This window comes from Penicillium digitatum, chromosome 4 (assembly GCF_016767815.1).
Source record: "Penicillium digitatum chromosome 4, complete sequence".
Taxonomy (NCBI): domain Eukaryota; kingdom Fungi; phylum Ascomycota; class Eurotiomycetes; order Eurotiales; family Aspergillaceae; genus Penicillium; species Penicillium digitatum.
In genome coordinates, this window is record NC_089387.1 from 1 (window position 1) to 27,059 (window position 27,059).

The window sequence follows — 27,059 nt, forward strand, 5'->3', positions numbered from 1 at the left end:
AAGCCCTAAGCCCTAAGCCCTAAGCCCTAAGCCCTAAGCCCTAAGCCCTAAGCCCTAAGCCCTAAGCCCTAAGCCCTAAGCCCTAAGCCCTAAGCCCTAAGCCCTAAGCCCTAAGCCCTAAGCCCTAAGCCCTAAGCCCTAAGCCCTAAGCCCTAAAAAAATTAATAAGCATTGTCAAATTTGGTCCAAATCGGCTGCCGTAGTCACATGATCCAACAAATCCGAGTCACAGACCTCGCCCCAGAGTTTCTGTCGGAATCTTCGGGCAAAAACTCCGTAGACTCGAGAACACCTGAATTGTCCAACCGATATAAAAAACAATGGCCAAGTCCAAAGCACACAAGCGCAAGCGCAACGCACAAGTTGACCTTCCACAAAAGCTTCCCAAGTCAGTCCCAAATCTAACACCGCCTCCCGACAGCGTCCATCTCGAGTCCACACATCTCAATGCCGTCGTCTCAGATGAAGAACTCGACATCACAATCGAGACGCTGATGGCGCTTGCACAATATCCCAGCCTCACAAAGTCGAAGGCGTGCAAGAACCTCCGAGTCGCAGTCTATGACTTCCGCCAGAAATGCACTACAGGCGTCAACACCGCTGGTATGTCGCGTTGTGCCTGCCCAAAGACTAAAACTAATCACGTCTACGATAGAGGGCGCCAACTTGACAGCCCGAATAACCGGAGCATTGGCGGATGAGAAATATGTTGAAGCTAGGATCTTGCTTGCAGAGATGAGGATTCGGGGGGAAGAACCCAAGATCGGAGCCTTGTGTCGCTGGGTACGAGATCTGGATGTTGTCAGCGGCCTCTCGACACAGTCCAAGGGGCAGGTTCATGACAACCCTCGGCGCAGTGTGAAAGAAATGGAAATCTTGGGTGTGCTTGATGCTATCCTGCGCGTCAGCACCCCGGTTGATACCAACACGAACGCCGTTGACTCGACCAATCCCATCGCCTTCCAGTCTACCTGGGACCTCCGCCCCTCGACAACACCACTCCCGGTCTACGCCTCAGTCCTCGACAAATCAATTTTGGAAGAGGCGCCGAAGTCTCCTTCCGCCCTCCGCATTATCGAACAAACCCCTGGCCCGCTCCGCAAACCCCCAAACCACCATCCCGCCATCCTCTATACCACCGCCCCGAACGCCGTCCCACTGGCTCCGGTCGGCCCTCACATAACATACCACAAACATCCTGCTGTGCGAGGCCTCGGCCTCGCTCTCAATGTGCTATCCGCTGCTGAGTGCAAGGCGATCATCGCTGCCGGTGAATCTGTCAATTTCTTGCCGGACGCGCCCCTCCGCGAAGATGGAGACATCAGCATTCTAGCCCACAACTTTTATTGGATCATCGACACCACATTCCACGACACGCTTTGGGCGCGAATTTCCCCGTATGTGCCACCCTCCATCAACGGGCGCAAGGTCCGAGGCATCAATCGTCGCTTCCGTGTGTACAGGTACGTCCCCGGAGCCGAATATCGCTGCCACATTGACGGAGCCTGGCCACCGTCTGGCATTCTCCCGGATGACACATATGTGTATGACGCTTCGCCCGAGGAAAAAAAGCAGAGCTCGATGTACACCTTCCTACTATATCTCAATGATGACTTTGAGGGTGGAGAGACGACATTCTTCATGCCAGCCCCGCGGGAGGGAACGTTAAATGGATACCCGGTGCGACCTGTGATGGGAGCTGTTGCTATATTCCCACATGGGGAGTCGAATGGAGCCTTGTTGCATGAAGGCACAGGGGTCAGGAAGGGGGCAAAATATATCATTCGGACCGACGTAGAGTATGATGTGAAGCCTTCCGAGGAGTGATGATCTAGATACGAGTTGTGTAGAATTGGCCTTTCGCCATTTTAATGGTCTAAATGAGAGCTCTCAGGTGTGCCAAGGTATGTACCTGTTTGAAGATCGCAATGAGAATTGCTAGAATGACTGAAAACCATCCCTTGCGCATCAACGTTTGCTTGAACTCATGACACTGAGCATCTTAATAGAGCAACGGGTACATCATGTAGCGTTAATTGCCCAGTCTATGATAATAAAATCATGCCTAACCCGCAGGTCACCCGCTACGTGGCCAACTTCATGCACCGCACAGGTCTCCTCCAATAGTTCCAGTATATATTTCCTGGGGACAACGACGACGACGAACCAATAGGCCTTACGGCAATGGACCTAGGTGTGGAAGACGATAGGCATTAGCCAGAGTCGACTACTATGCCAATCAACTGGCCCGTGAAACCACAACATCAATTGAAACTGAGGTCAGGGGGGGGGGGGAATACAAAGAGAGAGAGAGATAGTGTGTGTGTGTGAAGTGGAGGGTGTACTCCATGATGGTTTTATATTTCTTTTGTATGGGATTGGGTTGTGGGTTTTTTATGGTTTACAGGAATGGGCTAATTCCACACCCTTTACGATCAGCACTCTTCGAGACATACAATATGTGATCTTGATTCAGTGTTGCAGACCCTTTGGATGGAAGAAACCCCTGCAAAGTTATACACAACTTGTTAGATTGCAATAGGTTAATTGAGCTTTGATTGACGGTATTTAATCTAACCAGCCCCAGAAATTTTTTTTTTTCAAAAAATACGGACCCTCGCAAGCGAGGGTCTGCCACCTATTTGTAAAAAATTGTAAGGGCCGGTTACTACTACTCTTTTATCTTTATCTGCAACATCTACAACAGTCTACCCTATAAAGATTCACCACCTCCACAGTGTTGTAGGGAAAACGATCGGCACGCTCGGTTACTGATCATGTGACGAACCCCGCTCAGTTCGATCCCGTACAACATAGTCAGTCTGATACGTGACGTATCAGTCGTCATTGATTAGTTGATCCCTGTAAACATGCTGTAAGGATCTTAATCCGTTACAGCCAAATCCTCTATCTATTCGGCTTCGAACTAGATTACCTAGTCTCTATTATAAATAATTAATCGTAAACCGTTGGCCTATTAATAAAGGAGGTGTCACAGATAAATTTGGTGCGCCACTACATATGTTGGTCCTGGGCATAACTGAGCGAAAACTCTGATGTTACGGTCTTTTGGCCGAGCGGAAGGGAGTGCGCCCAGGCATAAACTTTGTAGAAGTAGTAAGTATTTAGAACTACTTAGGATAAGAGAAATTAGTGAGAAGATTATCTAAGAAAGTAAGAGAATTTGTAATTCTTAAAGCTCGGAATAGCTTCAAAAACTAGGGGGAATAGCGAACCTAGTAGCTTTGTATACAGTTTAAAAATATGGTCGAGTACCTAGAAAAATCCAAGGACCGCTATAATAGCGCGGTCTATATAAATTGCATATTAGATTTAGTCGGCTTTGTCCGTATATATTGGAAAAGGAATGAATTTTGTCATTTGAGTTAGTTAGAGAATTCAGAGTATTTTTTATACCCATCTATTGGTCGTCCTGCACATTGTTGAAAACCATAGATTTCTGTCACATGGGACTAAAGTGAGATATCAGATAGGCCCCCTTGGTATAAATTCTGCTCTGCCCCTTTGTATACGCGCCTTTGGTTTGGTTTTGGTGTTATCTTCAATTCCAGCAAGCAGAGTATAAGACTTACTCATTGAAACATGGGATATGTCAACGCCTTTTTGCTGCAGGGCGTGACAGAGTGCTCTGGAATCAGCAGCTGGAGGGCGATACTGACCACTCAACAGGCGAGCCTGTCCTTTCCAGCAATGATGGAAGTTGATAAATGAAAATTTGAACTGAACCCACCTGATGGGTGTTGGGCTTCGAAATTGTTTCATCTTGATCATTCTCGCTACTGCCATACGGGCTCCTCACATATAAAGATGAGGGCTGAAAGCCACCGGAGTTGTATATGCCAATGTACAAACGAAAAGAGGTATCTGCAGCCTAGAGTTGGTCCAAATAGCCACATGTCTTCTTTCTCTACGGATTTGCCCCAAAGTCGCTTAAATGTAGCTGCAGGGCTTGCGTGCACAACCTTTATCATATTCGCAGCTTTGTGCTCCTTATCGGTGAAATGCTTTGGGTCTTTATTTGAGAGGACGTCATCAGGGCTATGTTTTGCAGATGTTGTTGATGTCGATAATGATGAAGATGATCTTGATGGTGATAAGTTCCAGATGGAATCTGGGTGCACTATGGATTTTCCACTAAACTGAGGTACACTATCCTCCTTTCTCACAATTCCCTCGAGACTATCTTTAATATGTGCAGCTTTAGTCCAGATTCGTTCAATGTTTTTGGCCCAGCGGAAGAGCGCAGTCTCATCTACCGTCACCATATAATTAGAACGTTCCTTGCAACTGAGATAGCGGATTTGTTCTTTCTTGGTTCTTTCTTCTCAAAATTGTGAGAGCTCTGTGTTTTTTTCGCCACCTTAGTTAGTCCAACCAACAGAAGAAGTTTGCGTTTGGTAATGAACTCCGTCAACACGCAGATCGCTTCCGTGTCGATGTTTGAGATCAATCATTTCAAAAAAGGGTTGAAGACCAATGATCTTTGCCGTAGCTCCCGATGCGATCTCTGTGTCTGTGTTCTGATCGAGTACCCGTGATGGTCCAGTTTCCAAAACGATCGTCACCGCCGACACGCCTAACGACACTTATCGCTCGTTGCCAGTCTCGACGAGATTGATGGAAACTATCATTGCTGGCTGCCACGCAAGGCTCGGGGGTTTATGGAGTGAGTGTCAATGGGTTTCTCAAAAGGCCTAGAAGGGGGAGGAACGTGATTAGATTCGGTCGGTTTCTCGCAAGAGACACACTTACCTTAACCCATCGAATAGAAGCAGCCAACCCAAGTCCGCACAGCTCTCGTCGCGATCGGTAACGACAAAAAACTCTCTAATATCGGTCAGCGAAAATAAACATTCCCAGGATGTGGTAGCCGAACCTGAACCGTCCGCGCGGCCTGTTCCTTATCGATGACATCAGAACGAGTCCAGGTTTCCAAGAGTTCGGTCATGAAGAAGTTGTAGGTTGAAAAGAATTGAAAAGTCAAGAAGTCAACAAATGTGTGATTCATCAAAGTCCAGGTGTACCAGGTAGGTAGGTAGGTAGGTAGATATATTTAACGTCCGGCAGGGAGCAAGCGAAAACTTGCTCCTGCGACCTCCCATGGGGTATTGGGACGTGCAGTGCTATGGTTTCTATAATACAAAGATCTTTCTCCACAGATTGCAGTTCATGCATTCGTAAATGCGAGGGCTGAGTAGCCAGTTGATGACAGCTGTCTCCGACGTGTGAGCCGGCCATCATGGGGGTGAGGGTCCCGGGGGGTCCCGGGGGGTCCAGGTGTGTGGTGATTGGCGGGTGCCAAAAGACTTTGTTGAGGAAACAAATGAAGGAGTTACCTCGTGCAGACCCGCGAGTAGAAGCTTGTGAGCTCCAGTAGTTCAACAAACTGCTTGGGGTCCAGGCTGCGAAGGTAGGCGACTGCCTCTGTCCTGTCGGTTGGAGGTGTCGGGGGGCGTTTTGGCCAGTGTCGGAAAGACCTCTGGGTTTTGTGGCAGAGAGCGAGGTGCTCTGGTGACTTTCGGCGGCCGCATGAGCAGTCGAGTTTGGCGTCTTCGTGGTTGAACTTGCGGTGGTACCAGTCGAAGTCGCCATGCGACGAGCGGAGGGCAAGCCAGCGGTGGAGCGCTGGTCGTCGGAGTTCGAGTTCCGGCAGTGAATCAATCTCGTAGGTGTCTGACCAGCGTCGGTACCACTGGGAGAGTTTTTGAGAGACCGTGTCCCACCAGCGCAAGCGAGCCTCGTTCCGAAGTTCCCGGAAGATGGATCGGATCCCGCTAATCGTGGGTTCGGCTTCCATCCCTATAGCACTACCGCGTAGCGCGCCTTCACCGGCTAAGGTGTCAGCAGCTTCGTTCCCTTCGATCCCAGTGTGCCCAGGGGCCCATCGGAGACTGATATTGTGCTGTTCCATAGCCCGGTGGCAGGCTAAAAATGCCCATTGCGAGGAGTTCGAGGCATTCCCCCTAATACACCAGATAACGGATGTGCTATCAATACAGAGCCAGATTTTCGACCTAGGCGGAGCTACCGCGATTGCCCGTTCGAGCCCTCGCCAGGCTCCGATTGCTTCGGCGTCGAAAACATGAGAGCGTGAGTTGATAGCGCCAGCGCCAGTGTCGATTTGGGTGCCGTTTACCATAAGTACGAAGCCATAGCCTACGTACTTGATGCCCTCCTGCCACTGCTCGGAGCCATCTGAGAAGACGCAGATATCTGTGGGTGGGAGTGATTCCTGCCAGACTTGGAAAGCTTTAGACGCGGTCGCCTTATCTATACCCCCTGTAGGATCTATTCTGCAGCCCGGTGAGTAGTGCGGGGGGGAGAGGGTCGGTCTTGGGACTTCCGGGAGGATGCTCCCAAGTCTCTGGATAATTGTCTTTGCCGGTTGGCGGGTGCCGGTGCCGCGGCCTCGGGTGATCATCGGGGGTCGAATGCGACGGACAAGGGTGTGACCTTTGTGGATGGTGTTAAGCCTTAGAGCGAACCGTAGTTTCGCCTCTTCAAGTGTGGCGTATCCAGACGGGATTCCCGCATCCCTAAAGAGCGAGGGAGTTGGTGTGGTGCGCCATACAGGGACAGGTGTGCCAGGTCCATGCTCGTAGACAGGGAAAGGTTATCTTTGTCAGCCCTCGATTTACAGTGACCCAAGCAAAACATCACCATCTTCAACATGTCTGCTAAATCTTCTCGGTTATTCGACCATCGCAGATTTTAAAACAAGATACAAAGTTATAAGAATAAGAGAATTCAACACCCCTGATGACGAATTTGTTTTTCCCCACAAAAAAAAAAAAAAAGATCGGTATAGATCCCGAGAGCAACAAGGCGATAGGAAATTATTTCCTCATTCAGGATCCGAAATCCTCCACAATTGGCAATCTACACCACCGTCCCTATATGTTGCGGGATAACAGCCCGGTTACCCCTCGTGAGGAGATGTGAGGGGAATCTCGTATTAATGTCGGAGCTTGAATTAAATATAAATGGGGTCGACAGTTGCTCGAAATTCCTCCTTTGACCCCAGTTAATACCCGTTCGGTTTACAGTTCTCATCATGGCGCGCTCTCTCCACCCTCTCATCGACAATGGCATCACACCAGGCTCTAGTAGCTTCTCCGGTGGGAAGCTCCACTGTCGCTGCGCCTCCGACCAGGTCGAGATCACTTTGAGTAGCAATATTGCCCATAACCACGCCTGTGGCTGCTCCAAGTGTTGGAAGCCATCCGGTTCTCTCTTCTCCATTGTTGGCGTTGTTCCCCGAGATGCCCTCTCGGTGACTGCAAATGCCTCGAAACTTTTCATTGTGGACAAGGAAGCTACCATTCAACGCAATGCCTGCAAGGATTGCGGGGTGCACCTCTTCGGGCGTATCGAGAAGAATCATCCTTTCAAGGGTCTCGACTTTGTGCACGTAGAATTGTCCGATGAAAATGGCTGGCAAGAACCCCAATTCGCCGGTTTTGTCTCATCCATCATTGAACAGGGTTCCCACCCCAAAGAAATGGATGAAGTGAGAGCCAAATTCAAGGCCGTTGGCCTACAGACATACGACGTGCTGTCACCATTGTTGATGGATTTGATCTCCACATTTACGGCTCAGAATTCCGGCATCAGATTTGCCAATTTGTGATCGAAAAAAAGTGAAATGCATGATGATTCTTCCATGTACTTAGAAGGTGTGGAGTTTGGCAGAGAGGTGGTTACGGAGTTTGGCAATTCGGAATTTGAATATGGTGAGGAACGTGGAAAGGAACACATTTGACAAGGACTATGTTACATTGAACGCTGGCTCCTTAGGTAGACTACCATATATACTGTAGAAAGAAAATCAACAAGACATTCTTTTGCATCCCTGCCTGAGGCCTGCAATTTGCTCTCCAGAGATTTCGTGAGAAATCTCCTCTCCAAGTACCGCTTCCCTACAGTCGTGTAGTATAAAAAAAAGTATTCTCCTCTCTTCCCTCAACCATCGAAACCTTTCGAAAGTCCCTTACCCGCTGCAGCTTCGACATCATCATCCCCATTGGATTTCAAACCATTGAGTTCATTTTGACGTTAACAAATAGGGTAGCTTCGTTTCAACCTGAATGGTCAGTCTGGAATTGATCATGTTCTTTATCCTATGCTCAGTCTCTTCCCACGCTCGTTCCCATTCGACCACAACTTCAAACCTTGGTAATTGATTCTCCTGCGTGGTTCCCCTCATGTGGCGACAAGTCTGTGGATTTTTCCACAGGCTCCGATCGATCCCATTTTCTGACATGCGTGCTTTGAGCTTCTCGGCCGTTTCCGGGCGCGGATTCTCAGGATGCTTTGAGTTAGTACGGACGCGTTCGCCGTCTTGAGGTGTGAATACCGTCCGAGCTTCGACTGCTGGGTTGTATCCCAAAATTTTGAATTTCTCCAAATATCTTCGTACCCTGTTTTCAACCATATATTGTAACAACAGTAGGTCTCTGTTACTTGGGTCCTCCGTGCTGCAATAATTACAAAATCAAACTGCGCAATGGAAAAAGGCCAAGCCAATACGTAGTGCAGTGGAGGACCACATCCCCCACTACAATAGGTAGTAACCTTGCTATCTAGATCTTCCCAGCATGAAGACTCTCACTGGCTGAGATTTTGAAGAATCCCTTTTACACTTAATGCCTCTCTATTACTGCCGTGGGCTACCTCATCCCAAATGGACGTTTAAGTGAACATGGATTAGCAGGGTTTTAGGATGACTGAAGAAGACATGAATTTTTCAATGTTGTCTTCCGTCCAAGATTGTGTTGATCCTGTATCTTACTGTACCTTCTATTATTAATTAGACTAGCTGAGGTACTTCAATTAATCCATTTTCAACTAACCTGTTCCATTCTAGCTAGTTGCGTAAAAACTAAATAGGTGCTGCGCAGAAAGAACTCGAAACCTAAGGTCGAGTTGGGATTGATCCCAAAGAGCATGCAGATGCTGATTTATCAAAGAGTGTTGAATCAGTCTTTTCCGGTAGACCCACAGCCTATGTTGTCATAGCTCATAAACCTATACACAAGACACCAACAACGCATGAGATGGAATGCACCCCTCCAGCTCCTTCGTAAGAGATCTTTTGTTGTTTGACTGATTTCAACCTTGGAACATCCACGCTAGGCAAGTTTAATTTTTCGATATCAGGTGAGGATTAACCCAGGAGCATCTCTTCTTCTAAAAAGATCCTTTGGAATATATCGGTTGGCACATACCCTGGAAAGTCAATCGATGGCCGGGTATCTATCCAAATCCTGTGAGATATCTTTGAATGAGAAGTGATCGCCATTTCAGGACCTGAGTTTTAGGGATGCAACTCAAATGTTTTGATACAGAAACCTCGAAACTCCAAAATCAGCTACTTCATGGAAACTAGAAGACTACTGACGGGTGATTTTATAAAGATGATCTCCTTTGCAGATACAAGGGTTACTACGGCTAAGCCAAAGCAATCTAGTGGAATCTAAAAGTTGATAGTTAAAAGCAAGATATTGTAACAAATGATAGTACAGAGATCTCTCAAGCTGGCCCGACGTGATGGTCCAACGAAGCCCAGGAAGAATGTGATCTTACAGGGGGCGATACTTGGAGCCCCCGATCACTTTGATCAGACCTTTCTGGATCGATGTCGTAAGCGGCAGTATTGTCAGGGTGCTTCCCACTCCAGCATGGGTCTATGTGAAGATCACTATGCAGTTGTTCAACGTCTTGAATGACGTCGGCCGATGGATTTGTGCGGATCACAACAAGAAGACTGTTTAGTACCGTGAACTCTAGCATCAACTTGATACTATAGGCCACTGGCTTGAAGGTGGTTTGTACGTCAAAGTGATTCGTATACTCTGTCGTCAGGAGAGCTGCATCCAACAAAACTGCGAGAGCGTTGACAATAATGAGGTTGACAACAACTCTCTGACCGCGACGTCCTTTTAACGCCAACACAGGCCTCAAACTTGTCATGGTCTCCCAGATGTATAAACCACTGATAATCGTCTCCTGAGCGGCGAATCCGGCCAATTGAATTCGCTCGTAGATGGCAAACGGACCGACAAAGCTTTCGATATCAAGATTCATCCCAAGGAAGAGAACGGTGGTGGGAATGTGCAAAGCACAAAAGTTGAAAATGATCATACCCAGCACCCAGCGGGAGTAGCAATCATAGTTCGTGACCAGATGCAGTCGTGAGTACAACACCACGGACTGGCCAGTGACCATAGCATACCAGCCGATACAGATCAAAACACACATAGGGAGATTGGGGGCGAGAGCGAAGTAGCGAAGAAATGTCGAAAGAGCGTGGAGAAGGATTCCCAAGGTGGCGATCACCATGCTCCAGAAGTAAAGGCCACGACGGCGTTGGAAGGTGTTGAAAATGGAAACCAGGATTTGAAGGACGTTCCAACATGCCAGGGCGAAGAGAGCAGCAATTACCATTGCAACCGCTCGAGAAACCTCGACAGGTCCCGATTCACCTGTCATATTGGTTTCACCTGTCATCATTGATGATTGATGATTGATGATGATCGAGCCAGCAATAATCGCAAAACGACGCTTGAGTTGGAGAGGCTCGAAATGATGAGCTGCGCAACGGGCCGAAGCCGTTCATAGGAAAGTGAGCATGCTAGTTGAACTTGGACTGAATCTCCGATTGGGAAGAATGGAGGCAGGGGTAGGAGAACGGGGCGAGTTTTGAACGATCGCTGTGGAGGGTTTGAGGCTAAACCCCAATGGGGAGTAATTAGTGCATTTAGAGTTGAGCCACCAACTCCACTCGGGCAGCTCTCGTTGGGCCATGTAGAAGTCCTGATATCATCTGTCTCATCCCTCACCTTCTACTCCGTACATTTTGGCTACGTTCATTGGTTTCATGTAGAACTGGTTTTGAATTCATCATAGAGATTAAGCTACCATCTGACGAGTTCAGATCTTCAACGGCAGGATCGCCATGTCAATAGTAAGCGAAGAACACTTTCAAGTCTACACCAACTCTACCCTTAGTACTGCCCTCACATGTTGTATGCACCTGCAAACAGCACCTGGCCTATGTTGATGTAAAGGTACAAGTGCCATGACGTTGATTGATGGTGACATCCTGATGGCAGTCCCGTCGCTAGAGATTCGTTGGCTAGCTCATTTGAGAGACTGGATAGGTCTCTCGGAGGGCTCATCGGTGATTCTGTTGAAGTGCCTGTGCTCCAATGATTGTAGAAAGGGTACTCTCTGGAGTGAGCTTCAGATGGACCCGAAACTAACCCACGACCAAATCTACTTGTATTTTATCATAACCCACCAGTCAATTCAACAGCAACAAGAAGGAGTGAATAGAAGTTGATCTGCAGTAGTAGCAAAGAGCTGGCTTGTGCAGAATCCGCAGCGCTAGATGAGAATCCAGTCCCTATATCGGAAACCCTGTCCAGCGGCAATGCCAAGAAAACCGACGTAGCTGCTGTTGGTAATGGACACGACGACCCCGCTCGCATCCGTGGTACTTGCTATGGTTGTCATGAGTGGTCCATCTGGACCATCAAAGGTGACTACTGTGTTGCAAATCTGCGGCCTCGACTTGATTGGTCCAGAATTTGTACAATCTCCTTACCTTCATATATTCCGAGCATAAGAGCTGTGTGCCCATCATCATCCATCTACTCAATTTCCAGTTCATCTCGTTCAACTGACACTTGCATAACTGCGCTCTGGCCTCTTTGCACCAGAGTAGCCCATGCCAGGGTCATAGATCCGTCTTTTTCTTCCACCTTTACTTCTACGTCTAGTTGGCCAAGGAGCATGCGGACTATATTTTCAGATCCTATCGCCGTGGCTCGCGAGAGAAGTGTACAATCGTCGTTTTCAATCAATTCAACCTCTACGTCGTGGTGCTGAAATAGGCAGATCACAGCTCCTTGATGTCCTTCGTTCAGCTGCCAATGCTGACGGTGTAACACGAGAGGCGCTTCTCGAGTGAGTGTGGACCACCTCTCGCTCTAATAGGGATTTTATCACAGGTTAGTGATTTCCTCAGCGATAAGGACCATGGAAAAATTTTCATCGTTGTCTTTAGAAATTTATCCCTCCTGCAGTGGATGCGAATCAGGGCCGTAATTGCGTTGTGTCCCCATGCCGTAAGAGGACTTCTTCCGTAAAGATTTTTTTTGAAAGCATCTCCACTCCACGGTAGCCCAAAATCTTGCTTCACTGGTAGAAAATTGCCGTATCATGCAAAGAAGTGAGTTCGATGCTCGCAAAAGAGCCGAGCAACAACACACAGGCGAGGGTATTTTAGGCGATTCTCTTCGAAGACCATAGTAGAGCCACCGTGTATTTTGGGCCGCCTGAGATAATCTTCTTCGATGTAGATTTTGCGGCCTACGACCGAAGGATTAGCCAAGAGCTATTTCGCAGAAGGATGGAGTGCAAGAATGTCATCTAAATCCCAAAGAGAAGCGATTCTCGGTTCTTTAGTAATTGAGCATGGTTTCTGCTTTCATCGGAAATAGTCACGGCATCAAGAGTAATTGATACATGCAGATTTACGTGTCTACACCGTGCAAGAGAAGAAGCATAGAGATGTAGGGTTGTTGTTAGATCTGATAACTACCATGGAGCTCTCTAAATAGCTCCATGGCGACAAAAAATCCGACTACTACAGAAAATACGCAAGTCTCATTCATTGTCTTGCTGCACAGATGGCCGAGTGCATCAGTAGATAGTGACAAAAAAATTCATGGTACAATAGGGTATGGGACGATCAGTCCAACTAAAATGACAAAATCCGCTCCTTTTTCGATCTGTGCGGATAAGGCTGGCTAAACACAACATCCAATTTGGATGGACTGCGCCATCATGGAGGTCCAAGCATTTCCCGGTGTTAAATACCCTTTTTTTCAACCATGTATCGAAACAATGCACACGACAGATAGTGTCAAACCTCAAATACGGCCTCCCTAGGCCATAAACAGGAACCTTGGTTTTTGTTATGGTCTAGTGGAAAAGTACGCTGTATTTCGTTCAACAGATAGTTATACTATGAGCCTGAAAGCTGAGGGGAAGGATAAAAGACTTATTTTCCAGTTGGAAGCATGTGAATATTCTCATGCTACCACATGCTCCTAGTACTTAGTTTCCCATCTTGTAGATAATTTCTCTCTCTCTCTTCACGCACAACAGAGATTTTCCAGTTACATCTACACTTCATGGTAGAAACTGTAATACATCTCTATCAATTCCCTAGCTGGTTTACGGCTACTTGAGATTCTGTAAGGATCGCAGGGTTTCTATTGGGTAGCATCCGCTCCTAGCTAGCTAGATGAACCCTTTTCTCTGTGGGCTTACAAAGCCCTGGCAGTTGGCAACGTACAGTCCCTACGCAATATTGTCAACACCCCAAATTCTGCCGGCCAAGTACCGGTAAGGGAGAAAGGGCGGTATGTCAGTTTAGAGAGGCGGTATAATCAATCAGGAAGGCGGTAGCAGAAGGCTGTTGGGAATCACTGAAAACTCTGGTGTGGCCAAGCACTTGGCCATGTGGCCGAAGTATGGTTGCCTCAAGAACCGGGAGTATGCAAACCCTGCAATCCTCACAGGAGCACACCGCGGTTTCAAAGCCCTTGTGGCATCAAAGGCCGTCACGACATCCATGAACGAGGCAGATGACGTTCAATAACGATCCCCCATCGCACTTGGTTGGTAAAGTTATTTCAGCGCGACAGAGTCTACACCATAGACTGCATTAACAAACCAAAAGGTGCTTTAGGCTCGCCAGCGATTGGTGCGGAAATCAGGGGCCGGGCCAAGCTGGCCTGATGAGCTGGCTGTCGTAGTTTCCTACTTTCTTGTTCATGTGCATTTAAGCCGGTGGATACAAAAGCGGCTGTCCAGTGTCGGATGCAACTTACTTTTTGACATGATGCTCTTCGTTGTAATGCCGAAGTCTAACCGTTACAAGTTTACCCCAGTTTCCCTGCACTTCCAATTTTGTTCATGACGCCTGCATTGCTCCTGAAAATGTGTACCAATGGTGGAAAGCTATCAACTCCATGCGCATAATTTTCATCGATGCGTGTGCCTTCTTTGACCATACGAGCTGTGAGAGCAAGACATCTTGATAACTCAAGATAATGTCAAATATTTGTACAAATGGAATGGAAGATGCTTCGCCGTCTAACAAACATGTTAGTGACAAGACCAACAAGTTGACACTCCGAGAAGCCCCTATGCAGTACAACATACACAATCCACTTGTAGTTGAAGGGATTGATCTGACCCTTCGCCCCCACATATAACAATCAGTTGTGGTCTGCGCTTACTTCCACAAAATGCAATTAAAAAAAATCTAGCTAACTTTGCCTTAAGCCTAAGAGACGCCTACTATTCCTCTTTTGGTTCGATGAAACTTGTTTATCTGAAACACGAGTGACGGGAGTTGATTAGCTGTCGTCTGATTGAAAGTAAAGAAGATGTGTATGCTCAAAAATTGGCCATCGGAGCTGGGCCCTCGGCTGGAACATTACAATACGTAAGATATTTAAGCGAAGTCGGATATCCTGCAGAGAGCAAACTGACCGCCAAACAACCAGATCTGAGCTCAAAAAGGGTCGAAATGGGAGTTGATACTCAATGTTTGCTAGATACGCAAGACCGATTTCAGGTCCTACTCGCAGCATCCCTTCGCAGAGGCCCCGGAGACCACGAATCTAGAAAGGCTAGCTGAGCTGAAGACGATTGATTTGGCAGCACTCCAACCATGATGACAGGAGGCGTTCAGTGAGGTCGAGATCGGCTCGGACCGAGAAGTGGCAAGAGGCGGGCCGGGGCTGTACGGTCGAAGTCCGACGCTGTCGTGTATGTACGCGGATGCCGGAATACATCCGGACATATGGTCCACTTGGGCACCGCTCTTTTCGTTCTCGACGACGTCCTGTAGATGATCGACATTCGACTAATCCAGGAGGGATCGCTGGATCGGTGATCTGTTGAGGTAGTTGAGCTTGTCAACATTTCCAACACCCTTGGCTTAATTTCCGAGTCTATACATCAAGGACCAAACGATAATTGAGGATTCAACATCCGCCAAAATCAGTTGTGATAGAAAGTATGTCAGCTTTGAAGGCAATCTAAAAAAGTTCAGTAGTAATTAAAAAACCCCTCCTGATCATGCACGCCATAATACACCCGGCCACCGAGTCCAAGCGAAGGGGATTGCGCTTTATCATCACTAGCTAATTGGACGTCGTGATAACAACAAGAACAACACAAAAAAACCGGCCGGCCAAGGATCCGGCAAGCCCAGGAGAAACGTACCCTTTCCGCCTCTTACCCACAAGGGAAAAAAGCGCTCACCTTCAACAACATCAGCGCTAAGTGCAGGAGTGGAAATCATCCACCAAGGGCGATTATCGGAGATGGATCGTATGATGTATCTGTCAAGCAAAAGAGGGTCTAAATCTTTCTAGCGCGCCCGACGAACATTCACCACGTATGCCTAGTTTTGACCACCGCCAAAACCCCCCGTTCTACTCCATCGGGAAAAAAAGTGCTAGAGGCCTTAGATGACGTCACTGGAGAAATTAAGTTAAGCACCAAGTTTTTCCGTCGGGGCGATTTTAAGGTTAACGAAATTCACTGTCATTCCACCAAGGTATCTGATATTTTTGGCATTAGAACTTTAGATCAACAGATTTAACAGATTGAACAGATTGAACAGATTGAACAAAGTATAATATCTATTCCGACGAAAATCCGACCAAAGGTCAAAAGTCTCCGACAAGCTTTAACTTCGGAGGAATTCCACCACTTGCACCATCTCAAAAATCTGGTTTAGTGGAGACTTGGCTCGGAGGAGCATCCTCCGTAGTCTAGCTGAACAGGAAATTCCAGAGTTCCACGGACCTTCCAGAAGATAGCCGGATGGCTCGGCAATGCTAGTGATAAGGCTCGATGGCTACTTGCCGATCTACGTGCTGCAGAATTCTCTGGTCACAACTTTAATGCGTTTGATAATCGTTTGATCCACACCAAGCAGAAACTTCACTGGCACTGCCGTGTTGACAACGGACGGGTAACGGCACAGCTCAGGTACCAGACGCTGATAAATCCTGGACAGGTAAAATTTGAAAATTGGAGAAGCTATTTGATTTAAAAAGGGTGCCATCTGTCTTGTGCTCTTTCACACCATCTTGTTTTGACGCAAAATCACATTAACAACACCGGCATTATGAGCGTCACGTTTGAGGTTTTCCGCGGCTCCAAGGAGGGCAAGATCGTGGCCGACAAGACCACCCGCACCCTACAGCCTAATGAGGTCTACATCGAGACAACACACTCCGGTCTCTGCGGCACAGATGAGCACTTCCTCTCATCCGGCATGGCTCTCGGTCACGAGGGTGTCGGTATCGTTCGCCAGCTCGGCTGTGACGTCACTAATGTCAAGGTTGGAGCGCGCGTCGGATACGGATATACGCATTACGTGTGTGGAAACTGTGACAAGTGCTTGACGGGTACGGATTCCAACTCCAAAACAAGATCAACATCGTACTAAACCAATAATCAACCAGGCTGGGACCAATACTGTGAGCATAAGAAAGAATACGGCTCACACGACCACGACTTGGGCTCCTTCAGCGGCGGCGTCGTTTGGGACGCCGGATGTGTTGTCCCTATCCCGGATGGCTATGACTCTGCCGACGCCGCGCCCTTGATGTGCGCCGGTGCTACCGTCTGGACCTGTTTGACGGAGTACGGCGTCAAGCCGACAGACCGTGTGGCCATCATGGGCATCGGTGGCCTGGGCCACCTGGCCATCAAGATCGCCTCGGCGATGGGTTGCAACGTCGTTGTTTTATCTAGCTCGGATGCGAAGCGTGAAGAGGCCTTTGGGTTCGGCGCGTCGGAGTACCACGTATTCCGCAAGGGTGAGGAACTGAAGGACTTCAAGCCTGTGAACCACCTGCTGCTCTGTGGCAGCGCCAACGTCGACTACACGAGCCTCATCCCGCTGATGGATGTGCATGGCTCGATCTACCCCCTAACGGTCGACTTGACCCCCTCTCCCGTTCCCCTTCTGTTCATGAATAACAAGGGCATCCGTATCCAGGGTTCTCTTGTTGCGTCGCGTAAGAGTCTGCGCACATTGGTTCAATTTGTTGCCGATAAGAAGATTACCCCGACTACCATGACCTTCCCCTTGACCAAAGATGGTGTCGAGGCTGCTATGCAGACACTGCGTGATGGAAAAATGAGATACCGCGGTGTTCTGGTTCGGTAGTGAGCGAGGATGATGAGTATCGATAAAGAGGCTTGAAACAGCCGGCATGTATTATTAGATTCACACTATTAGCCGAAAATTCATAGACATGGCAAGTGTAGTTAATTAAAAGACATCAGCGAAAGTGAGCAGAAACCTCGTTGCCAGGCCCATCAATATTATGGTGGCCGACGTAGCTGACCATTATAAAGCTGCACATTGTTAGACCTGCAGGTAGACGTTCTCGGGATTTCTACAAATAGAAGAACCGTGCAGAAGTGTCAGAAATAAAACAACATCGTAGTATTTTAGCGACGTTGAGATTCAAACGGGGGTGTAGACTCCAGACTGCGATGCGGTATAGCCATCAGTTTTCAAATCCCGTTTAAGGAGGCACTCGATTCCTGAATGCTCTGATTTAGAACGACAGAAAAACTCAGACCTCTTCTCAGAGGATGTCCCTTATTGAAGGCCACCAACCTAGTGTCGACGCACCGAAAACCCTCTGCTAGAGATATAATCTCCAGTCTTACTCACGAAGTGTCAGTATCAGGGCAGATCAGACTACTGGGTTTGTTCCTTATGAGGGCTTGACTCTGCATATGCTGACACTGGCGATAATTCAAGAGCCTCTGTCAAGTTTAGTAAGACCAATCCTCAAATTCTATGATCGTCGCCAAGTCTAGGGGAGCATATGAGTTCCACGGTTGGTAGGATAGGATAGCCTCACCAAAAGTCATAGGCGCGAAGCAAGAACAGGCTATTGTGTAACGATTATTAGCTCTGGAACACTTTAGAATCCTAATATTGGCAAGAAGCCAACGCTTTGCACAGAATTTGGCATTGTGATATCAAATTAGCTTTCCTTGGTGGCTCATATACATGTTTCAACGTGATACTGGTGCTGGCCCTGCATGTTTTTAATTTTCTCGCCTTATTCTAGCATTATCCAGCTGTAGACCCCATCAGGTCATCTTCAGTTAGATTCAAGTACGATTGTGCTAGGTGGCTGATCAAACCAAATGAATTGGAGTTGCCCTTGTCCCTTATTCTGCAAATTTTCAGAAAGGGGCAAAAGGAAAAAGGTGAATCAAACAGAAAATTCAACCTCGAGAATTCACCCAGCAGCATTGAGTGGCTGGCACAATAACAAGGAAGATCCATTTGGTTCAATCAGAGTCCTACCATTTTCCACTAGTTGGGTAGCGGCCAGTAGAAGGCGCGGCTGAGGTTTCTAAATACACTACTTGTGGCTAGTTGAGAGAGCTGAGACAATTCAACGAATCCTAGTTACTGTCAATTGCCAAGCCAGCATGCAGGCCAGATGTAAATCCCGTGCAACAGTTGATCAGTGATCTCCGAGCCCGATCAAGTCCCCCCCCCATCTCTCTCTAGGTCGACGTCACAGCTGCCTGTAGCTATAAGTGGTAAATTTGAAGTTGACTGCATCAGCGAATTTTGGCTGGGGACGAATACCTGTATTGTTTTGGTCGCCAATAGTTTCCTCACACTACACGACTGATTGTAATAGGCGTTGTCATTCGTGGAGCTGAGAGTTGCACTCTGGTGCCCCAAGTCTCATTCGACGTGGATTTATAATTGCTGTGTGGCCAGCTTTGACCACTGTCCTACCATCGCAAGTCTCGAGAAATAAGAAAAAAACACTCGCTTCGGCGCGGTGCTCTAAGTGGAAATTTCCCTGATAATTACGAATGCACTCCTTCGGGCGATTAAGAAAAAGATACCCCAAACGAAAAATTGCTTCAAAAATTTCATTATTTTCAACACTAGAAAAGATGAAATCTGAATCATCTACGCACGAGTACTACCAGATCAAGCCCAGTTTCCAGCTAAACTATCTAATCCTAATGATGGTATCAACCGCAAGGTCCTTTTCCTGCAGGAGATCGACGAATAGAGCGGCAACTAGTCAAACATAAAGCAACTGGATCTTTTAATTCTAGCTCTGGATGATTTCTTGAAGCTGGACTCCGAAGAAAGACTGTCTTACTTTCAACTTGCTGATATGTCTCCAGTCATGAGCTTCTGTTTTATAGTGTTTGACGTACATTTGATCAGCCATCCATGGACAACCCTTTATGCGATGGGATGTTCTAGCCCAGAGCCCATGAGAAATGGCTACTGCTTCCACTCTCATGTGATTTTTCCAATTTGGCACCGGCCATATGTGCTTATTTTTGAGGTAGGAAGCCCTCTTATCGGAGACAAATTGGGTGCTGATTGTCTTCTAGCAAGTCGTGTGCGATATCATGATCAAGGAGGCTATCACTCAATTCTTGTAAATCCATGAAGTTTCATTGCGTGATCAATCTGAATCGTGCCGTCTTCCCTTCCAGAACTGGGCACGAAATGGCCGTATCCCTAACTTGACAAAACATCCTACTATCACTTTTTTTAGGCCCGAGGACGGATCGGTTCGAATCAACAATCCTTAATCTCAGTTTTGGACGCCCACAGATAAGTAACGAACAGTCTGACTCCATAAGTTCGGCAATGCAATCGGAACTAACCGTTGGCCGGGTAAAGAGGACCAGAATTCAAGCAGCGATGGCAAGTGGCACGGTGCAGTCAATAACCGCAAAGTGGTCGATGCCTTTTAACTCTCACGAAGGATACAACGACAAGAATCATGGTCCTACAGCTAAACTGGTATATCGACCGCCTACTGTGCCTATGGACTACACTGTCTTTGCAAGCACAAATCCAATCTCGAAAGACCAAAATGTTGATGAGGACTTGAATATAGAATCCGTGAGTATATAAATTTGATACATCACAGCACAGGAACTGACCGGAATTTTACCTCAGTGGATCCTAAACAATGTGGAAGTTTTTCATCACTCCCAAAGCGTCATGCCAGAGGAATTTTTCTGTCAATGTCTGCTGTACGATATTTCAGTCGCTTCAAGCACTAACAAGGTTCTTTCAAAGTTACGGCTGGACAGCCTTAGCAGGACGTTTCGGAAATGTGCCGGTTGCCTCTTTTGACACGCTATTCTTCTTGCATCGCTGGTAAGAGTACCATTTTCGACCAGCTAGACACGATCCTCTGATTTGAAACTTCTTGAAGCAAAATCGACCGACTTGTTGCCAGTCGGCAAGCTCTTAACTTTGACAAGTGCATGGATAAGATCACTGCCGACAATGCTACAATCCGTAACTTATTTGGCAAAGAGCACCCCGTGAATGGAAAGACGCCTCTTTAGCCATTTCGACGTGGTGCTGAGGGGAATTTTTGAACCCCAAAGCTCCAACCCCAGAGGGCGTTGAGGCAATTGACGGTCAGACATGGTCACCGAAGTGTATAACTTCAGCCAAAAGCCCGAGTTAGATCGTTCTTCAGTCTGTGGGCACTGCACAAAAGGACCAAACTCGCGCATAAAGTCAACCGCTTACATCCCAATTACCCCGGTTCTCCACCAGCTTCGCAGGGGTGGACGGAACCTGATGTCCTTGACTCGCGACGAGGGTTTGGCGTACATGAGAAAGTGCGCATACTAGCGGGTATTCGAGGCAAGCACATCTAACTATTGACTCTCACTCCCATTTTATGATAACCACTGATCTTTCGTAGAACGAAAACAATTGCCTCGCTACGAGGTTGAGCAACTGAAGTTAGAAATCATTGGCGGCGGCAATGACACGAAACACATCACAGACCCCGCTACTCTGCCAGCCTTTGTGAATGTCAAGGAAGAGCCAAATATCACTGGAGGTACTGATGGAGCGCCGGATCTAGAGCTGAAGCAAGCGAAGATTGACCCGCCACCTGCTCGGTGGGCTCCCAGTCCTACAAAAGGAAGAGATACACGTGAAATCATGGCCACCAACTCAAAATCAGACCAAAACGACCAAGAGCGAATCTACCACTTCATGTCACTCTTGATTCCAGCAAGCTCTCACGTCCGACAGGGTCATTCTCCTCGAGTCGTCAAGCGTGGATCTAGTCAAACCTGACGATGGCATTGACATGACCCAAATTTCGATTATCGATGCAGAGACTGACACTATCTTCCATTTATCTATTCGCTGAGCTCAAGGTCAAATCGATTTCAAAGCCAAGTTCGGCGGATGATGGGGTGAGGAGGAACGGATCAACATTGACCATCGCTTCGACAGTGAAGATGGTGCAACAATTTTGATCCATGACCAAGGAGATGGCTTCGAGGTTTCTATTGACTGGGTCCATGCAGTTTGGTTTGCTCAACGGGCTCAGGACAGCAGGACACTACTGTCAATCTGGTATGATATTTGGTAACACAGAGGCAACTTCTGGTTCATCCGAGGATCTCGAAGTGCGCACCTATCCTTCGATGAAAGCTTTGTTCTTGCTAAGGCATGCTCATGAGGAAGGGATGTAGCCATATGTCCTTGATCTGTAGTTTGATCAGGGCTTACGAAACCTGGCAAACATGGGACTTTGGACACCTAGTTTTAGGTCTGGCTTTGAACCAGCCTGTCTACAAGAACAGAACAGAGTCTTCAATCTTAAAATTGTCCCTTTTCTCTGGGAGTATGAGTAGTGCTCCGCGATCACAATCTTTGGCTGAGCTAAGGCCAGTAGTAAATCCCACGATCAATATCCTTCTTGAGTTTATCATCAACGCGCAGATATCCAAGCCTTTCCAAATGGTCAAATTTCCGGATAATCAGTTCGCCCACAATTCCCCCAAACAGAGTACTCCCAGGCAAGTTTAAATGGGTATAGTCTGTTGGCTTGAGGTTGTATGTAAAAGCGTTTTCTGGTCCAATTGCATTGAGGTACTGGGTGCTCGCTTTGTTCAGGTCAATATAGGCAGCATGTGAGCGATGAGCAGCAATGATGGTGGATATGGTCTCATTGGCGAGACTCATGACAATCCGCGGTGTCCCTGTTGAGTTATGGTAGTTGCGCCGAGACAGAGGAGTGACGAGAATCGGTGTAGCGCCAGCATCAGAAGCCTCAGTCACGAATCTTTCAAGGTTGCTGGTGTATTGTGCCAATGATATGTTTGCAGCCGGCTTTTGGTCGTTGTGTCCAAATTGGATCGTCACAAATGGGTGATAGTCGTCTCGAACTTGTCTCACGGTCGCTAAAACCTCATCCCAGTCACCTCTTTCTCGAAAGCTGACAGTTGTTGCACCATTATGGCCGAAATTGCGACCCGAGGCTCCTTTCCAAAGGGTGGTGTTGAGAAAGCCATCCCCCCATCCTCCACCGTTCGAGGATTGAGTAGCTGTGGTGCTATCACCCACCAGAACAAAGAATGGAGTCTTTTGCGAGCGTTTGAAGGCACCGGAAGGATCTGCCTGAACATAAGATAGGATGCTGAGGAGAGCCACTCCGGTTGCTTTTAGGATCGTGCTCATCATTCTGTTCCTGTATTTTCGTTTAAGTCATAGGGAATCATGTCCTCCGTACAAAAGACGAATTGGAAATGAACTTATAGCACTCCGATGTCGGGAGGATAGACTGATTTCTCCTATTGGTGGAAATCCCTTGTAGGAAAGTGAAACGATATTCCAACTTCTCGCGGCCGAATTTCCCGAAGGTACCCGTGGGCCAAGGATGAGAAGAAGTTGATTCAATTTTGGTTTGCACATTTACACAGTAGAATCTCCTCGAACCGCAAATCAGTGTTATTTGGTACTTCCCAGTTCAAGATTCGTTAGCCTTGCAGCTCCGAATATAGACCATGCTGCAGCATCCACCAAGATTGTTGGCATTCTGAGCAGCCTTTCCAAGGCAGCTTCGCAAAATTGTATGCGCGTTTCTTCAGTTCATGAATTGACTTTCTTAGACTACCTCCATTCTACCAGTCCCACCTTCGCTCAAAGGTTTAGAACCTTGGAGACAAGCTCCGCCACCTTAACCAGTTCCTCGTCGTGCATGTTTCTGTCAATAAGTTGCACACAGCATGGAGCCCCCTCGATGTCATCAGCCAGATCTCAAATTCCAAAATTAGCAAGAAACACATCACTTAATAGTAAGCGAAAAGTAAAACACCTACAGGGAGGTTTGTAGTTCACACTCCGAATGAATGCCTTGTCGGCACTCTTGTTCGCCTTGCCATGCGGAATGATGCAGCTTGGGTACTTGAAAGAATTAGCCTCACATCGTGTGATGAGAAGAGGTAAACGTACATCCATCACATTCCAAAGGGTGGTATAGGGGACAAAGCCAAATCGATCATGGGGTTGTGCGGTGCCTTGATAGCCCGGCATGACAATGGCGTCGACTTTTGCCTGCACAATGAGATTGCGGAACTCCTCCTTGATGTAATTGCGCTCCTCGTTGAGGTCGTACAATCCTTCGAGTGTCATTGGGGCATATCCACATGGCATGTAGTTATGGTGCAGAGATGTCGATGCCAAAGCAGGGATGGTGGGTTCCCCACTGGCAGCGATGTGCTTGAGTGGAGTGCGAGCTGGATCCATCGAGTACATGCGAAATGCCAACGCACAGGCATCTCGAATGAGCAGTGTTTTTAGGGGAACGATCTCATTCCCAGCTGCTTGAAGCTTTTCAGTTGCACTTTTCAGGGTTCGCAAAACTGGTGGATGCAGAGGGAAATGGGGATCCTCCTGAATGAAGCCGATTCGCAGGGCAGACTTGGGGGAAACGGTGCGCCAAGGTGAAAACAAAGCGGAAGAATCCAATTGCCATGGATCTTCATTCGTCACCAGCCTCATGAATAGCTCCAGATCTCTGACTGATGTTGCCAAGGGTCCTGCACAAGCCTTGATTCCGGCCAGACCTCCGCGAGCAGAGCTAGTCTGTCCCCCATACGGAATGCGGTCCGCGGAAGGTCGCAATGCGTAAATCCCGTTACAAATAGCTGGAATTCGAATGGAGCCAGCAATATCTGTACCAACACCCAGCACCGATCCTCTCATAGCAATCAATGCCCCTTCTCCCCCAGTCGACCCCCCAGCGGTAAGATTCGATCGGTGAGGATTGAGGGTCCGTCCGAACACGTAATTGTGCGAGTCAGCGGCCTTGTAATTTGAGCAATTTTGACACGTTTATGATTATAAGAGCACTCACCATCATTGTCTGGGGAACATTTGTCTTCACATACGGGATGGCTCCTAAGTTAATCAAAATCTGAATCACGGGAGAGGTTGAATTCACAGGGCCATTTTTGATAAATGAGGTAAATCCAATCGTGGACGGAACACCATCAACGTTGAAGCAATCCTTTATAGTACATCAGTAGGCCCAAATTTTGCGGTCCAAAGTTGTCGGCGTACCTTGAAACTGATGGGCAAGCCGTGCAAAGGCCCAACTGGGGTCCCTGTTTGGGCTAGTATCTCATCCAAATCCTTTGCTCGCTGCAACGCACGCTGAAAGAAGGTTTCAGTGAGGCACCGAGTCTGCAAGTTCATTGTAAGCCGGTGGTTCAGGATGAAATGGATTTAGAAGAGAGAGGTCATGTCAACACATACCACTTGCTGTGCGATCGCAGCGCGAATGCAAAATGCTTCCGTTACCTCATAGGCAGATATCTCTTGACCATGAATCTTGGCGAGCAGATCAGTCGCATCATAGTTCTCGGTTATCTCGAGTTGTCTTGCTGACAGAATTCCTGATCGACGCGGAACATCTAGCACATTCATATCAGATGTCTGAGATATCTTGGTTAGTTCTTCCGAAATTCGCCATGCAGTTGGGATTTTAGCATCATTCTCAAGTTGCTTCTTGTGCACAAGCACTTCCCAGGATTCAGCCTCCATCTCTGACGGTATATGATTGTTGGATGTTGAGAAAAGAATAAGAAGAAAGGGGATCAAGTGAGCAAATGATGATCAAGTCACTGATGCGGTGTGAAGAGGAAGAGAAAGAATGTGCGAGGATAGAAGTCTTCATATTGAAAGCTGCAGCACCGAACCGCATCAAACATGGCAAAACAGGATTCAAGCGAATGACTCAACTTGACCTCACTTTTTGAAATTTAGATCTACATATGTAGCTATTTCTCAAATCCTGGTACTCCTTCCATGAGTCTTATTCGGAATCTAAAAGCAGTTATAGAATCTCACTACATCTTGGATAGCAGCTGCAACCTAATCTACTCATCAAGCTCAATATAGTCCCAAAGTCATATGACATCTAGTCTGGCTTATCTGGCCGAAGGCTCTGGACCCTTCAGTGGATTTTTTTTTCCAGCTCAACTGTTATTTCTGAATCGATCGATCACCTTGGCCACGTATGGATGGACAAGCCTCCAGAGACCTAGACACTTGTGCCAAAGACCCGGGTAAAAAGAATGCAAATGTCAGCTTATCATCAGTCTCTAGTTTTTGCAATTCTTCACTGCGATATTGAGCCTGGTATGTGTTCTCCGAATGAAGACCTTGAGTCCATCCATTGCGACCACAGGATACCCGCTCTGGTATTGGAGTGTTTTATTCTAGAGCACTACATTCCACGTCAACCAATTCGGGTAATGGCGTGTTGTAGTGTTCTAGGGTACTATGCTTGTCTCGATCCGATACATCATTCACCTCAAGGACGAGTGTCACTGGACAAGATCAGTAGCATGTGACCAAAATCATAGGTTCTGGACTCCTACCAGACTATGATATGTCAACCCAAAGTGGTTCTTCATCCCAACCTAGCTCCAATAGGGCAGTGGCACCATCTTCCGGTCGACGTGGTGGACCAGCTTGAACTAGAAGCGGGGATCAAGATGAAACGCCCAGTCTTGATGCTCAATCGACAAACAAAGTACTATCGGCCAAGGCCGGGAAATTTCAACACCGCCTCCTTCTAGATTGTTTCCTTTCAAAACTGCAAATACCTAATGCCTCAGCACAACTATCATGAAGAGTTTGTCGTGTCGAATCTGTAACTGGGGCTTTGCAGAGCTCATCGTAATGAGGATTGCCAGTGCATGGCAAAGAGCTTTCGCCAAGTCCGATGCCTGTAGGAAATGTATTGCTCGTTTGTCTCGCCAACTAGGTAGCTCGCTCCCTATAGGTTCAACCGGTGGGACCATCTCGAGTCAAAGCAATGCGGACATGCTGAGCAGCTGCGACACATTTGACGGAACCTTTGCAATATCCTCTTCTACCAGTGGAGTGATCACCATCAATAATGTCGAGGAAATCGAGGGCGCACTAATTGCCGATGGTGCTTCAAAGCTCACAAATCCTTTTGCCCCTGATTTAATCCGTGTGTGGGGAGCTATCACACTGAGTAATCTCAAGCCACTCTCAATTATAACCATGGGCGCGCTATCACAAGTGTCTTGAAGCATGATCATCACGGGGAATCCGAACCTGAAAACATTGGGGTTCCAAGACTTGGAAAAAGTTGAAGAATTGTTGGAATTGGCGGGATCATTTGACAAGGAATTAAACAGCCATGAGATGGTATAAGCCGCATGACAGGCCGCTTTCTCGCAATCACACAGGTATCCTTGGACCATTTTCTTAGATGCAACAAGTCCAGATGAGTTTTGCCGTCATTGCCGAAGTCCAAAGAAGGCAACAGTATATGGCCGACTGAATCTGGCCTACAACATTGTATCTGTATGGGCTTGTATAGTCTGTAGAATCTTCGCATTTGATATGCATGTCAACACCACCAGCCGCCTGTGTGGCCACGCTCCGAGGAACACAGTCTACAGTGAGGGCTTGTGCTAGAACTCCAGGGCTAGCAACGCACTGTAAGCGCCTCGAGAATCAGGAACTTAACAAGCATCAGCCTGGGCATGTTTACAAAAATTGATCTTGATCGGTTTGTTGTTGTGAAATTTGTCTAGAGATATTGGCACTGGTG

At 47.5% G+C, this 27,059-nt stretch overlaps 8 protein-coding genes across 8 annotated transcripts; 4 read left to right on the top strand and 4 right to left on the bottom strand.

Moving 5' to 3' along the window:
• Positions 1–207: 207 nt before the first annotated feature.
• Positions 208–1,827, top strand: Pdw03_0001 (Prolyl 4-hydroxylase; the record flags this gene model as incomplete). The annotated part of the gene is made up of 4 exons (XM_066099474.1): positions 208–362; positions 422–603; positions 656–1,397; positions 1,464–1,827. The coding sequence occupies 4 exons, from the start codon at positions 208–210 to the stop codon at positions 1,825–1,827; spliced, it is 1,443 nt and encodes a 480-aa protein (XP_065957201.1).
• A 3,526-nt stretch (positions 1,828–5,353) lies between these two features.
• Positions 5,354–5,932, bottom strand: Pdw03_0002 (putative RNA-directed DNA polymerase from transposon X-element; the record flags this gene model as incomplete). The annotated part of the gene is made up of 1 exon (XM_066099475.1): positions 5,354–5,932. The coding sequence occupies one exon, from the start codon at positions 5,930–5,932 to the stop codon at positions 5,354–5,356; it is 579 nt and encodes a 192-aa protein (XP_065957202.1).
• A 1,143-nt stretch (positions 5,933–7,075) lies between these two features.
• On the top strand, positions 7,076–7,651 carry Pdw03_0003 (Putative glutathione-dependent formaldehyde-activating enzyme; the record flags this gene model as incomplete). The annotated part of the gene is made up of 1 exon (XM_066099476.1): positions 7,076–7,651. One exon carries the CDS (start codon positions 7,076–7,078, stop codon positions 7,649–7,651), a length of 576 nt encoding a protein of 191 aa, XP_065957203.1.
• A 1,901-nt stretch (positions 7,652–9,552) lies between these two features.
• Pdw03_0004 (Integral membrane protein) lies at positions 9,553–10,512 on the bottom strand (the record flags this gene model as incomplete). Its single annotated transcript, XM_014682554.2, has 1 exon — positions 9,553–10,512. One exon carries the CDS (start codon positions 10,510–10,512, stop codon positions 9,553–9,555), a length of 960 nt encoding a protein of 319 aa, XP_014538040.2.
• A 5,731-nt stretch (positions 10,513–16,243) lies between these two features.
• Positions 16,244–17,293, top strand: Pdw03_0005 (Alcohol dehydrogenase, putative; the record flags this gene model as incomplete). The annotated part of the gene is made up of 2 exons (XM_014679047.1): positions 16,244–16,526; positions 16,584–17,293. 2 exons carry the CDS (start codon positions 16,244–16,246, stop codon positions 17,291–17,293), a joined length of 993 nt encoding a protein of 330 aa, XP_014534533.1.
• A 3,288-nt stretch (positions 17,294–20,581) lies between these two features.
• Pdw03_0006 (Concanavalin A-like lectin/glucanases superfamily) lies at positions 20,582–21,250 on the top strand (the record flags this gene model as incomplete). The annotated part of the gene is made up of 2 exons (XM_014679044.1): positions 20,582–20,762; positions 20,868–21,250. The coding sequence occupies 2 exons, from the start codon at positions 20,582–20,584 to the stop codon at positions 21,248–21,250; spliced, it is 564 nt and encodes a 187-aa protein (XP_014534530.1).
• A 594-nt stretch (positions 21,251–21,844) lies between these two features.
• Positions 21,845–22,645, bottom strand: Pdw03_0007 (Esterase, putative; the record flags this gene model as incomplete). The annotated part of the gene is made up of 1 exon (XM_014679042.1): positions 21,845–22,645. The coding sequence occupies one exon, from the start codon at positions 22,643–22,645 to the stop codon at positions 21,845–21,847; it is 801 nt and encodes a 266-aa protein (XP_014534528.1).
• A 459-nt stretch (positions 22,646–23,104) lies between these two features.
• On the bottom strand, positions 23,105–25,009 carry Pdw03_0008 (Acetamidase; the record flags this gene model as incomplete). The annotated part of the gene is made up of 6 exons (XM_014679041.1): positions 23,105–23,220; positions 23,284–23,368; positions 23,417–24,271; positions 24,321–24,473; positions 24,527–24,649; positions 24,722–25,009. 6 exons carry the CDS (start codon positions 25,007–25,009, stop codon positions 23,105–23,107), a joined length of 1,620 nt encoding a protein of 539 aa, XP_014534527.1.
• Between the last annotated feature and the right edge of the window lie 2,050 nt (positions 25,010–27,059).